The following is a 13,127-nucleotide window of genomic DNA, read 5'->3' on the forward strand; positions in this document are numbered from 1 at the left end:
ACAGATAAAACTATTATATCTATTTGGATTAACCCCTTTCTTAAAAAAAAATGTACTTTAACAATTTAAATACCAAGAAAGGAAAGACAACATATAAGTATAATCTAGAACATCTTTCTTTCAAATTCTACTTCTCTGTTGTTTCCCACTGTAGGTAGACCTTAGACAAATTCACGCGTTTCCTTTGGGTCTGCAATAAATTTTCTTGTAATCCCTGGCAATGATACCTTTAGGGTGGCTGGGTACCTCAATACACAGTCGTAAAAACCTTTTTGTTTAACTAATCTTTTAGCTGGTTCTCATGCTTTTCTTGCTTTTAGGAGGGTCGCGCTAATGTCTGGGTAGAAAAAAACTTTGTGCCTTCTACCTCTGGGGGGGGGGAACTCTCTTTTTGCATTCATTGCTGCCGCCCCCAGTATTTTATCTCTGTCCTGGTAACGTAGTAGTCTCGCCAGGACAGATCGCAGCCTTTGTCTGGGACCAGGTCTGGGGAAAAGAGATCTGTGCGCCTTTTTCACCTCGACCCTTTTCTCCCAGCACTTCCCTACCTAACACCTTAGGGATCCAAGTTTGGAAGAAATGTGTTGGATTTTGCCCTTCCACCCCTTCTTTTAACCCCACAATCTTAATGTTATTTCTTCTGCTAAAATTTTCAAGGGCATCCAATTTTTTCCAAACATTTTCCCTTTCCTTTAATAATATTTCTACCTTATTATTTATACTGTGCATAGTATCCTCATTTTGGCTCACCCTTTCCTCCATCTCAGCCACCCTACCCATTAGCCCAGATAGGGGTCTCTGGACCCTCTATAGCTTGCCCCCCATGTCTTGGGCTCTTTCATGCACAGCTCTAAAGAGCCTGCTTTCCATTTTCCCCATCTTGTCAATAACATCTTGCAGGGAGGGCTCTGAGCCCCCTTGCTTGCTTTTCTTTAGCAGAGTTCTCTTTCTGGTTCTCCTCACTCCACAGGACCTGTCTTCATCACTGAAGTCTTGCTCTTGTAGATTTCTGGACCCCCCGCTGCTGCAGCTGCCGGTATTAGAGATCTCTTCCTGAACAACGCTGCACCTGCCAGCTGGTCTGTTTGTTTCAATGCCGCTTGCTGTCACGGCTCCCGCAGCTCCCTGGAACTCGATCCTGGGGCAGAGGTGAGTATTGGAGTCGTCCCCCATTGTCGGCATCGGCGCTGACACTGACACCCGCTGCTCTGCGGGACTCAATCCTGGACCCGCTACTGGGGCAGAGGTAAGTATTAAACTCATCCCCATTGTCGGCACTGACACCGATTTCTTGCCAATTCCCCTTCTGTCGGGCCGCTCCGATGACTGCGGGGTTCAGCACTGCTGCCCCGTGACTGTTGCCGACGCCTTTGCGGGCCTCGCACTCCCCATGAGAGTGCCTGGTCTGATGGTCCTGTTGAGGTAGGGGGGTTCTGATCCTTTCCCCATCCCCAAGGGCTTCATGGAATTTTTCTTCAGGTACTTGCCGGCCATTTCCATCGAAGTCTTGCTCTTCCCGTCTGGTAAGTTTCATGTTTGAAATTGCAGCTTCCACTTCGGTCCCCGCCATTTTTCACACCACGAGGCATACCTTCCTTTGGGGAAAGTTCTTTCATATTCTTACTCAGTAGCTTGCCCTTTTTGGTGATTCTGTACTGTAAATACTTTCCGAAGCCCTTTCCTGGTATTTTTGATATTTCGTTTAGGTTTTTAACCCTAATTTTGCTTAAAAAGCCCGGGAGCTCTCGGGTTCTGCCTCCTCCTAGTCTCCCTGCATCATGTGACCTCCCAGCAGGCTGCATTTTTGTCAGTATCCTTCATCTGGTCATAGTGTTATACAGAATCGTGAATGGTAATAATATGTAGCATTTAGAAAGGGCAATTCGATAAAGCACAATCAGGTCTGCTTGTAATTGTCTGCAAACTGATCTATCAAATATTTGATTATTTGTTTCCAAGCCTTAGATGTTGGTGTGGAGTGGAGTTTTAGAGCTTATTTTACAATATTTATTTTACAAAAGATTATTTTGCAGTAGTTTTAAAACAAACCACTTGCTGCCAGATATATGGAGGATACACAGCTGTTGTTTGTTGGATAGAGGTTGTTGCAACCAGTCAATACATTGAATGATTGTGCTTTTCAGGAAGCAAGCAAAGGAACTGCATGCACAATCATGTTCAGGTTCACTGTGAACTCTACTGTATTAACTGAGTAAGCCAAGATAGTTGTAAAGAAAACATGGAAATTAATATGCTAATGCTTATTTTGAGTATTACCTGTAAAATACACATGAATGAATGAATGGCTATAGAGTCCAGAGAGTATCACTAAAGTTTTGTCTTGCTACTGGACATTTGCGCTCTGTATGATCCCATTTAAAATTGTGCTTTGACTCTTTCCTCAAACCACTTTACTGCTTGGGCAATCCCCTGGGGTCCAAGATGACTTGCTTGTACTCCAGAATTGAAGCATAAGAAATGTAGGTGCGAGATGGCCATTAGTTACTGGCTGCCCTATGAGCTAGCTTGATAGTGAGGACATGGTCTATTTGGAAGGCTATCAGAGATACTTTGAGACCAGACTTTGATGCATGAACTTTGTGCATGCATTCACTCATCCAAATTTTGCGGATCAATGCACAAGCAGACCTATCGACAAGCTTGCATCACAAGCAGATATACTTGTAAACATTTTGCATGGTGACATGTTGTTTTGTATTCTTTTGGGCACCAGTTGTACATCAGTTTTAAGCTTTTACGGTGAGCACCATAAAACCTTTTTACCACTTTTGTTTTTGACTGGGTGATGGGTATGAGGTCCAAAATGAATACTTTGTATCCTTAAATAAAAGGTCATCAAAGTTGGAGAATTCAGGAAGAGGTGCACTGATAACATTGGACCACAAAAATTTTGTTTCCTGAACACTTTTGGATGTATATAATGGATTTTGGGCTGTTGATTATGAAAATCACCTTGAACTTTTCCGATCACATACCCTTTTTTAGATAACCTATTTTGTGATTTCCTATTGTAAGTTGACCTCAAGGATACAAAACCATGAATTGCATCATGTCATTGAAAATTAATTTTCTGCATTCACACTTGCACTTGCAGTCAGTAACGAACATGGTGAAAGGTTTCAACTGAACATAGTGACCATGGAAAAGCGGTATCAGGGCAACTGGAATTGTATCAGTGCTGGACACTGACATGAGAGGCATCAGATGCTGAATACAAACCAAAACCAGGTCATTTGAATTGGCACAATGTGTCAGCATCGTTATGTGATTAAACATGATAAATTCAATAAAATGTAATATAATGTTTCTCCAATTTCCTACATAATACAGCATCTCTGGTTATCTTTTTGTTAATCTTGAAGTTGTCTATCATAATCCCTAATTTTTCTTCTACAAAGCAAACCTTTTGGGAATAAAAATTGTCCCGTGTAATATAGAAAATGTCAGAATGTGGAAGTGTTAGACATCTCGGAAAATACAAAAAATAAATCCTGAGGGCTGGATGAGGTCTGTCCCAGGATGTTGTGCGAAGTAAAGGAAGCAACTGGGAATACAAGAGAAATTGTGCCAATTTTTTCGTCTGCTGAGCTGCCAGCAGACTGAAAGATAGAAAATATTCCTTTATTTAAGAAGGGCTTAAAGGATAAATTGAGTAACTTCAGGCTGGTGAACCTTTAGCAAATTATGGGAGAAAATCTTAAGGGATAGGATTTGTTTTCATTTGTTTCCCATAACTTGCATCCTCCAATCCAGGCAGGATGATCAGGGATAGTTAGCATGGTTTAGTTTGGGGAAAATTCTTCTATCACTAATTTGAGGTTTTTTTTGTGGACTTATCTGTAATACTCTGAGAATCCTGCCTGGATTGGAGGATGCAAGTTATGTGAGGGTTTGGATAGACTGGGCTTATTTACAGAATCCCGGAAGCAAAGGAGGTTGATAGATGTACTAACCCCAACCAATCAATTTTCCCCTGCAACCGCTGCAACCGTCTCTGCCTGTCCCGCATCAGACTTGTCAGCCACAAACGAGCCTGCAGCTGACGTGGACATTTACCCCCTCCATAAATCTTCGTCCGCGAAGCCAAGCCAAAGATATTGTGGTGTATAAGTCAACCGACATATGTTGACCCCCATTCTTCAGTCTAAATGTATGGGTTTTATGTATGGGTTTGGGGTGTGCTGACTGAGTTTGGGGTGTGTTGACTGAGTTTGGGGTGTGTTGACTGAGTTTGGGGTGTGTTGACTGAGTTTGGGGTGTGTTGACTGAGTTGGAGAGAACTTTGCTTTGGAGTGTTTTCCCATTGTGCTGTAGATTGGTGCCAAGCCAGTAGCCCATGCATAATTGCACAGATGCCATCTTTTATCACGTCTCAGCAAATGTGGAGAAACAAAAAACGATGCTGGAAGAACTCAGCTGGTGGTGAGTGAAGGGTGGAAACAGGGAGGAAGGTGGGGGGTAACTATGGGCAGAGGAAAACTGGTTGGAGAGACTGAGGCTGGTGGGTAATTGGTGGAATTAAATGGGAAGAGGATGATGATTAGAACCACATTGTACAAATTCCAATGCAATAATTCTGGAATCCCTGATCTGTTTGTCCCTCCTCATCTATTCTTTCCTGTCCCCTCAGGAAAGGGGAATTTTTTTGATTGACATTTGTTTGATGCATTAAGTCGTAAGTAGTCCATATGGGTTTATGTCTGATAAAATGGCGCGTGCAATGTTTTAATGGTGCCTAAAATAGAAGATGTGTTTCGTGGGAGTTTTAATTACCTTTAAATAATGCCAGAAATTACTGGAGTTGTTTAGTTGACAGGCAACAGCCATGGAGAAGAGAATAGAGTTCAAGTTTCAGGGTCATAATTTTCAGCAGAATGCTGTCTGATTGACCCACTCAATATCAGCAACATTTCAGAATCAGAATTTATTGTCATGAACAAGTCATGAAATTCAGGGTTTTGTGGCAGCATCTTAGTGTAAACATTCAGATTATGAATCATCTTACAACAATAATATTTTAAAAAGTACTGCGCAAAAATCAGGCAGTGTCATTGATTATTCAGGAACCTGATGACAATAGGGAAGAAGCTGTCCTTGTGCTGAGTGCTCGTCTTTATGCTCCAGTAACTTTTTTCTGATGGTAGCAGAGTGAAGGGGGCGTGGCCTGGGGGGTGGGAGTCTTCGAAGATAGAGGCTGCTTTTTTTAAGACCACCTCTTGTAGATGTCCTTGATGGAGTGAAGTCTGGTGTCTCTGATGTCTCAGGACAAGTTAACGACCCTCTGCAGTTTATTCTTGACCTGAGAATTGGTGTGTCCATTCCAGGCAGTAATGTAACCAGCCAGAATGCTCTCCACAGTACACCTGCAGAAGTTTTCGAGAATCTTCGGTGATCTACCAGACCTCCTCAGACACCTCACAAAGTATAGCCGCTGGCGAGCCTTCTACGTGATTGCATCAACATGGAGTCTCCAAGACAGATCCTTGGAGATGTTGACACCCATGAATTTGAAGTTCTTGACCCTCTCCACTATTGAGCCCTTGGAGGACTGAGTCGTGTTCTCCTGACTTCCTCCTGAAGTACACAGTCATCTACTTGATTTAGCTAACATTGAGAGCAAGGTTGTTGAATTTTTATTGAATTCCAGATTTCCAGCATTTATAATAGTATCTTCCTTGTTTAAGTCATGTGGTTTTTGATTAGTGACAACATATTGCTGAGAATATTAATGAACCTTTCACTTGACTCCAAAATTTATGAATGTGGTCAGACTAATGTTTCTTAATTCATTGAGACAAGACCACTTCAATTATCTGGGTCCCTCCTGCATTAGCCTTCCATTCCTACTGGAATCATTTTGTAGTCAAATTATAATTTATTGTATGGCATTGAGTCATAGAGCTGCTTAATGCCTTGAAGAGTAAACAATGATAACATTAAATGAATTCTTTTAAATGGATGGTGAAAAGAGCTTTCCAGTTGTAGATTTTGTGCTGTTTCAGAATTCGTCACATTTATTCTTAACTATTTTTCTCCTTTTTGCAATAGGGAAGGATCATGTTTGTAGGTTTATTGGCTGTGGAAGAAACGACCAATTTAATTATGTTGTTATGCAGCTACAGGTAAGTTTTTATACTATTCATGAGTTTGTTTTTCACTTTGGTCTTGAATTGCATAATTAATAATACAATTAAGAATAGATTAATAAAGACTATTCCATTCTGATTGATTTTTTTTGGGTTGTGTTTGGGGGTCAAGCCTCCCTTGAGAAATCATTTGCATGGGTTATTGTGGTTTGGGTCACGAGCTTCGAGTGCCTTTCATGGGATTGTTTTACTTGCCTTTTTATCTAAAAAATAAATGAAAATTTTAATTGTTGGAAAATGATATATTCAAAAGCTAAATGCAAAATTTAATCCTTCTGATATCTTCAGTGTTAATAAAACTGTTCTTTCTATAAATGCCTGGAAAAAAATTACCAAACCAAAGAGTAAGCATCCAAAAAAATTGTGTGTCCCTTCTTATTGCTGCAAACAAATAAGGTATGTAAAGTGCAGGTTGTTGTTCATCAGCAAGATCAAAGGGCCAGTTGTGAGCCGGCTAGGCAGGAATGGAAGAATGTGGTTGGCATTAATAATTTTTACTTCATGGCTTCGGTAACTTGGTTGCTGTGTCACAAGATCCTCTGACAGATGCGGACTAGGCAATTAATTAGCTCTTATTTAGCAAGATCATTAATTTGCCTTCAATTGAAAATTAATTTGATATGAAGCAAAATACCATTTTTGCTACAAAACTTGATAATTGCCAATATTTGCTGCCTTTAATCTGCACTTCATTTATTTGTAGAATTACAGGAGGCAATTTGCGGTTTGAACAATTATATCCACATAAGTTTTAAATCTCACCAGATATATGGCACTGCAGGTCACTACTCTTCAAGTTCACTATCAAGTACTGAGGGGTTCTGCTTTTACCACCATTTTAGACCCTGCTTGAAATAAATTCTTCATCATCCTTTGAGTATGTCCACTGAAATCTTTGAATTTGTGTTCCCTGATTTTTCATCCCTTTGCTAAAAGCCCCACTTTATTTTCTCAATCTCTTTTCATTCTTCTTCTCTGTTTTGAAGAAAACAACCCTATCCTATTCACTCTTTCCCTACACAGACAATATTTTCCATTCTTGGCAACCTCCTCATACATCTGCTGAGCATCTTCAATGCACTCTTGTTTTGTGGTGACGAGACTGCATGTAACAAATGAACTGTGGTTGAACCAGTGTGGTACATGGGTTCAGTACAGTTTCTCTGATCCTGCATTTTATGGCTTGGCCAATAAAGAGAAGCACTTTTTATGCCATTTCAATTATCTAATTGACCACTGTAAATTGCCTATACTGTGTAGGTAAGTGGAAGAATCTGGGTCAGTTTGAGAATGCAGGGAGAATAAAATATGAGGTTCCTTAAAATTTATAAAATGGTTACTTGATGGTTGTTCAAAGAGCCTGTTTCCATGCTGTTTCTAGTTCTTCCATTGAACCTTCTACATAAGAATAAGTCTTGATAATTCCCCAGAGGGCATTGGTGGTAGGTTCCCATTTTATCCTGAACAAAAATGAGCTGCTGCAGGAACTAAGTGGGTCAGGCAGCATCTATCAGACTTGTAATGAGACTGAATATGTTTGAAAAATTAGAATCAAATCTATGTACTCATAAATCAAAATAATGTTCGTCATCTCCTTTCATAGCCTTCCTTGAAGAACTGAAAGTCCTTTAGCATGGCAATCATCAATGTTTTTAGAATATTTTATATTTTATTTTTCACAAAAAATTAACAAACATTTCAGTAAAAATATACGTGTATATAAAATTTTGTATGAAGCAAAATAGAAAAAAACACATACTAAAACTCTAACTCTACCCCCTTGCAATTTTAACAAACAAAATTTGAAACTCTTTAAGATCATTATATCAATAAAATTGCCTAACAAATAAAAGTTCTGGATCACTTGGGAAGGTCAGCCTTGTAATTCTTGTTAATACTTCAGGAATTTCTTGCCATAAAAGTCTTACTTTCACACATAACCAAGTTGAATGAAAGAATCTTCCTTCCTCTATTTCACATCTAAAGCACAATTCTGGTATTTCTGGTTTCGATTTGTGCAACTTTTGTGGAGAGAAATACAGCTGATGTTAAAAACAAAATTATACTGAACCAACCCATATCTTGCTTTAATAGTTGAAGTTGCACTATCCACACACCATTCAGACCAAGATTTTTCTGGTATTGCAACACCCAAGTCTCCCACCTTTCCTTTGATCTCTGCACTTTCTTTCTAACTGAAGAGCAAAATTCATTCTGGTAATAAATTTGGGCATATTACCCATCCAAAGTGTTTGGTCCATTTCACTAACTTCCAGAGGAATCAATGCTTGTCCCCATCGTTCCCTCAGGAAAGCTCTCAGTTGAAGAAAGCATGGAAATATTCCATTTGGTACACCACAGATCTGTCTCATTTGTGCAAATGACATCAAAACACCATCTTTAGAACAGTCTGCTATAACCTTTTGTAACTATATTTTTGGAATTCTGTTACTCCTATTCATAGGTAACAATATATTATTACTTAACGGAGCTCTTAGCGAAATACCCACTTTTTTTCCCCGATACCATTTGTTAATTTTCTGGTATATTTTCACCATATGTACCAAGATAGGGTGACTTGCCTTGACACCATCAATGTTGTGGGGCAATTAAAGGAGTAATGATCAAATAATTAGGGATTAGAATTTATCAGAGGAATAAAATAAGTGCAGCTAACCACTGAAAATATGAAGCCACTTTAATTGCGTTGATTTATTTGCAATGTTGAAAGAAGGTTGTTGTACAGGGAATTTTCTAGAAAAATATATATATTTGGGCAATTTAATGAGTAATGTTTATTAATAGATTGAGAGGGTTAGAGTCTATGAAATAATTTCTTCTCATTCTGTACAGGGTCGGAATCTTGCAGATCTGCGTCGTAGCCAGTCAAGAGGTACCTTTAGCATCAGTACTATTCTACGACTGGGAAAACAAATTCTTGAAGCAATAGAGAGTATTCACACTGTGGGCTTCCTTCACAGAGACATTAAACCTGTAAGTAATTCAGAGAGCAGTTACAACTGAACTTGCAGGTGTGTGTTAGTTTTAAGTTTATGAAGCTCCAGTTTGAGAAATGAATGTCATTTCACAAAATGATTACAGTTTGGCTTGGCGAGTCTGTGCTTGCTTTGTAGAAGAACAATCCAGCTGGTTCCACTCTGCTGACTTCTCTCCTAAGGTGGCGGGCACTCAGCAAGTACTGCTGCCGCACAGCTCCAGAGACAAAGTTTCAATCTGTGTCCCCTCTTTCTGAGAACAATGTACCTGTACCCCAAAGCTCTCAGGGATGCTGTCAAGCCATGCAGATGAACTGAGAGCATGAATTCAAATCTTTATATCATTGCTATCATGGATTTATAATTGGAAAAAGAAGATGCTCTTTGAGGGTCCTTGATGTGGCTAAATTGACAGCTACATTTGACAGCAATAGTTTTTAGAATGTAGTGAGATTAAAATGCATTTAGTATTGGGGTAAAGTAAATTGGTGTCTTCTGGTCGCATGACTATAAATGCAAGTCTTATTAATTCCCAACTGAAAATGGATTGATTTATTCACTAAAGCTAGCCAAATGTTCCTTTATTTTTAGTCAAATTTTGCAATGGGCCGCTTTCCGAGCACCTGTAGAAAGTGTTTCATGCTGGACTTTGGTTTGGCACGGCAGTTCACAAATTCCTGTGGCGATGTTAGACCTGTAAGTATTTTCTTTTGTATTTGATACAACTTGTAAAAAAAAATTGAGTCGCAGTTATGCCTGTATCAGTTTTTCCATTTAAGGCAAAAATGCATATTTGCCTTTTAAAGTTATTTGTGGAGCAGGATAATATTCCAATTGTAAAAAAGGTCACTGCATGAAATTGCTGCAATTTGATTCACCCTGGGCTGCTAATTTAAAGTTTCTTGGTAGCTAGGATCACTGCAGATTGTTGTGGAAATGTTGGTGGCATTATTCAAGCAGAAAAGATGGGAGCTTTTTGCATTGGTTTAGCAACAGTGATGGCATGATTTGGAAGTTTTTACATTTACATTTTGTAATACATTTGAAGGCTTTTTTTCAAGAAGTGAGAAGATGCTATCAAATCTGCTCCATTGTATTTAATTTATCTAACCATGAAAAGGTAACTTTTATTTATCTTTCTCAGTTCTGACAAAGGATTTCTGATCTAAAATGTTAACTCTATTACACTTTCCACAGATGATGTTGGTGTGGTCTGGTTTCCTGCTCAGTGAGCTAATCTGATAAATAGAGGCATGACACAATGTCTCAAACTTGTGCATGCATATCATATGCCATATGGGAATTGCAGAGCACTTCCCTTTTTCTGGATAACCAGAGATGCAGGCAGCGTTGTAAACTGGAGGGCTTTTGAAGTTTGTGTGAAACCAACATTAATGCAGTTTATTTTAATTAAAATTTTATTTTATTTAGACATGTAGCATGGTGCAGGTCATTTTGGCCCATGATTAGGTGCCACCCAATATGAACCCCCAATACGTTTGGAATGGTAGGAGGAAAGCGGAACCCCCCCAGGGAAAACCCATGCAGACACAGGGAGAACTTACAAACTCCTTACAGACCGCGCAAGATTCGAACCCCAGTCCTGATCACTGATGCTGTAAAAGCATTGCGCTAACCATTACACCAACCATGCCATTCACCAGCAAGGATGCGGGTTTTATAGATGGCATATTATAGGCAGTAGTCATGTCACAGATCAAGATTCTATTATAGACAATAGACAATAGGAGCTGGAGTAGGCCCTTCGGTCCGTCGAGCCAGCACCGCCATTTTACAGATCATGGGTGATCACTACCATCAGTACCCCTTTCCAGCCTTATCCCCATAACCCTTAACTCCTTTGCCCACTAGAGTCTTATCTAACTCTCTTTTGAACATAATCAGCGAATCTGCCTCTACCACCCTCTGTGGCAGAGCATTCCACAGATTCACACTTCTCTGGGTAAAAAAATGTTTTCTTATCTCCGTCCTAAAGGGCCTACCCTGTATTCTTAAACTATGCCCTCTAGTCCTTGTCTCCCCCATCATTGGGAACAAGTAATCCGACTTCACCTTGTCTATCCCCCTGATAATTTTGTATACCTCAATCATGTCCCCCCTCATCCTTCTAAACTCCATCGGATACAAGTCCAGTTTTTCTAGCCTTTCAGCATATGTCAACCCCGCCATCCCTGGAACTAACCTTGTAAATCTGGGCTGCACACCCTCTATAGCTAGTATGTCCTTCCCCAAGTTTGGAGACCAGAACTGGACGGAATACTCCAGGTGGGGTCTCACCAGGGCCCTGTACAACTGCAGAAGGGCGTCTCTGTTCCTATACTCCAATCCCCTCTTTATGAAAGCCAACATGCCATTTGTCTTCTTCACAGCTTTCTGAACCTGCATGCTAGTCTTCAGTGGCCGGTGAACAAGTACACCCAGATCCATTTACACTTCCCCACTCCCTAGCTTGTCTCCATTTAAATAATACTCAGCTTTCCGATTATTCAGAAAGGAAATAGGTTACTGTGCGATACACAAAAAATGTCGATACATATTTTGAAATCCCCAATGCATCCTCATCTGTTTTTTGAGTGGGTTCTGGGGCGCTCAGTTAAATAAAAAATGCTCAGTTTGTAAGAATGGTGGAGAAAAGTAAAGAAAGATATAGTTGTAGAGATTTCTACAGTTAGAATAGCAGACAGATACTTATGTGGCAATAGCTGTGATTTTAGAATGGCATTCTACCAGCCCCATAGATATCATTAAACTATATTCTGGGGAAGGATGGTAAGCAGTCAAAGAGGTTGTGCTCAAGTGACCTGAGAACATCAGATAGTTGGGTCCTGCAGGCACATTTTCAAGAGTTAGGAGTGAGAAGAAGTAGGTCTACAGAGGCAGTAGTCTCCAAATTAGTTCCTGTGCCATTTGGCAGGGAATAGAGAAATATAAGGAGAGTGAAGATAATCTGAGATAGTGTAAAAATGTTAGATTCTTGTTGCATTTAAACCAGTTCTGGAAAAGGTTTCTCTCAATTCTTCTCCCATGATCTACTCCCAGGATGAAGCCTTCCATTCCAGGACATTTTTCAGAAAACTTGACTTTCCCTCGACTGCCATTAACACACCTGGATCTGCCTATTTCCCACACATTTGTCTTGGCCCCTCCACCTGAAATGCAAAAAGGACAGGGTTCACTATGTCTTCACCTATCATTCCACCAGCCTTCACATCCAACATATTATCCTCTGTAATTTCTGTCTCCGACAACTGGATCCTAATAGGATACAGCTTCCCCTCCCTTTGCTTTGGGTAATCAACATTTTCTCCGGGATTCCTTTGTCCCTTTCCACCAGCTGGCCACTTGGTGTCTACCCCTGTGACTGCAAGAAGTGTTACGCTTGTACTTACACCTCCTCCCTCACCACAATTATGGACCCCAAAAGTCCTTCCTTAACTTGTGAATCTGTATCGGTCATTTACTGCACCCAGTGCTCCTGGTGCAGCCTCCTCCGCATTGGGCAGACTGGGAGATTGTTTTGTTGGACACCTTTGTCTACTGCAATGATCTTCCAGTGGATAAATGTTTTAATTCAACACACTGTTGTTTTACAAGTCTGTAAAGAACAAGAGAAATAACTAAGGAAGGGGCCTCTTATGGTTCAGAAAGGTAACCGTGGAAGCAGGTAGATGAGATTCCCTAGTATTTTGGATGTGTTTTTACAAAAGAAAGAAATGTTGCTTCTGATAGAGTTAATGAGGACATAGGCAAAACATTGGATGCCATAAATGTAAGAAGTCGTATTGAGGGATTGTTGTGCTTCAAAATCATTGAATTGTCAGACTTTTTGAAATGTGTCCCAAGTGATTAAATCAAGTCCAGGAGGAAATTATAGATGTTATGACCATCATATTTCGATTGTCCCTGGCTTCAGGAACTATGTCAGAGGATTGGAGGGCCTGCT

The 13,127-nt window shown here is 40.1% G+C and overlaps 1 protein-coding gene across 9 annotated transcripts in view; it reads left to right on the forward strand.

Annotated features, from left to right (window-relative positions):
• The window catches only part of LOC138753854 (tau-tubulin kinase 2-like), a 250,204-nt gene that overhangs the window by 106,893 nt on the left and 130,184 nt on the right, over window positions 1–13,127 (forward strand). For 7 of the 9 annotated variants that reach the window (XM_069917342.1, XM_069917349.1, XM_069917343.1 and 4 more), the window contains 4 exons: window positions 4,336–4,443; window positions 6,070–6,143; window positions 9,021–9,161; window positions 9,755–9,859. In XM_069917342.1, coding sequence (XP_069773443.1) covers window positions 4,336–4,443; window positions 6,070–6,143; window positions 9,021–9,161; window positions 9,755–9,859 — 428 coding nt within the window. Of the gene's footprint in view, window positions 1–4,335; window positions 4,444–6,069; window positions 6,144–9,020; window positions 9,162–9,754; window positions 9,860–13,127 lie in introns of those variants that run through there. The other 2 variants (XM_069917348.1, XM_069917350.1) reach the window with 2 other exon arrangements.

The sequence above is a fragment of the Narcine bancroftii genome, chromosome 2 (assembly GCF_036971445.1).
Source record: "Narcine bancroftii isolate sNarBan1 chromosome 2, sNarBan1.hap1, whole genome shotgun sequence".
Lineage (NCBI taxonomy): Eukaryota > Metazoa > Chordata > Chondrichthyes > Torpediniformes > Narcinidae > Narcine > Narcine bancroftii.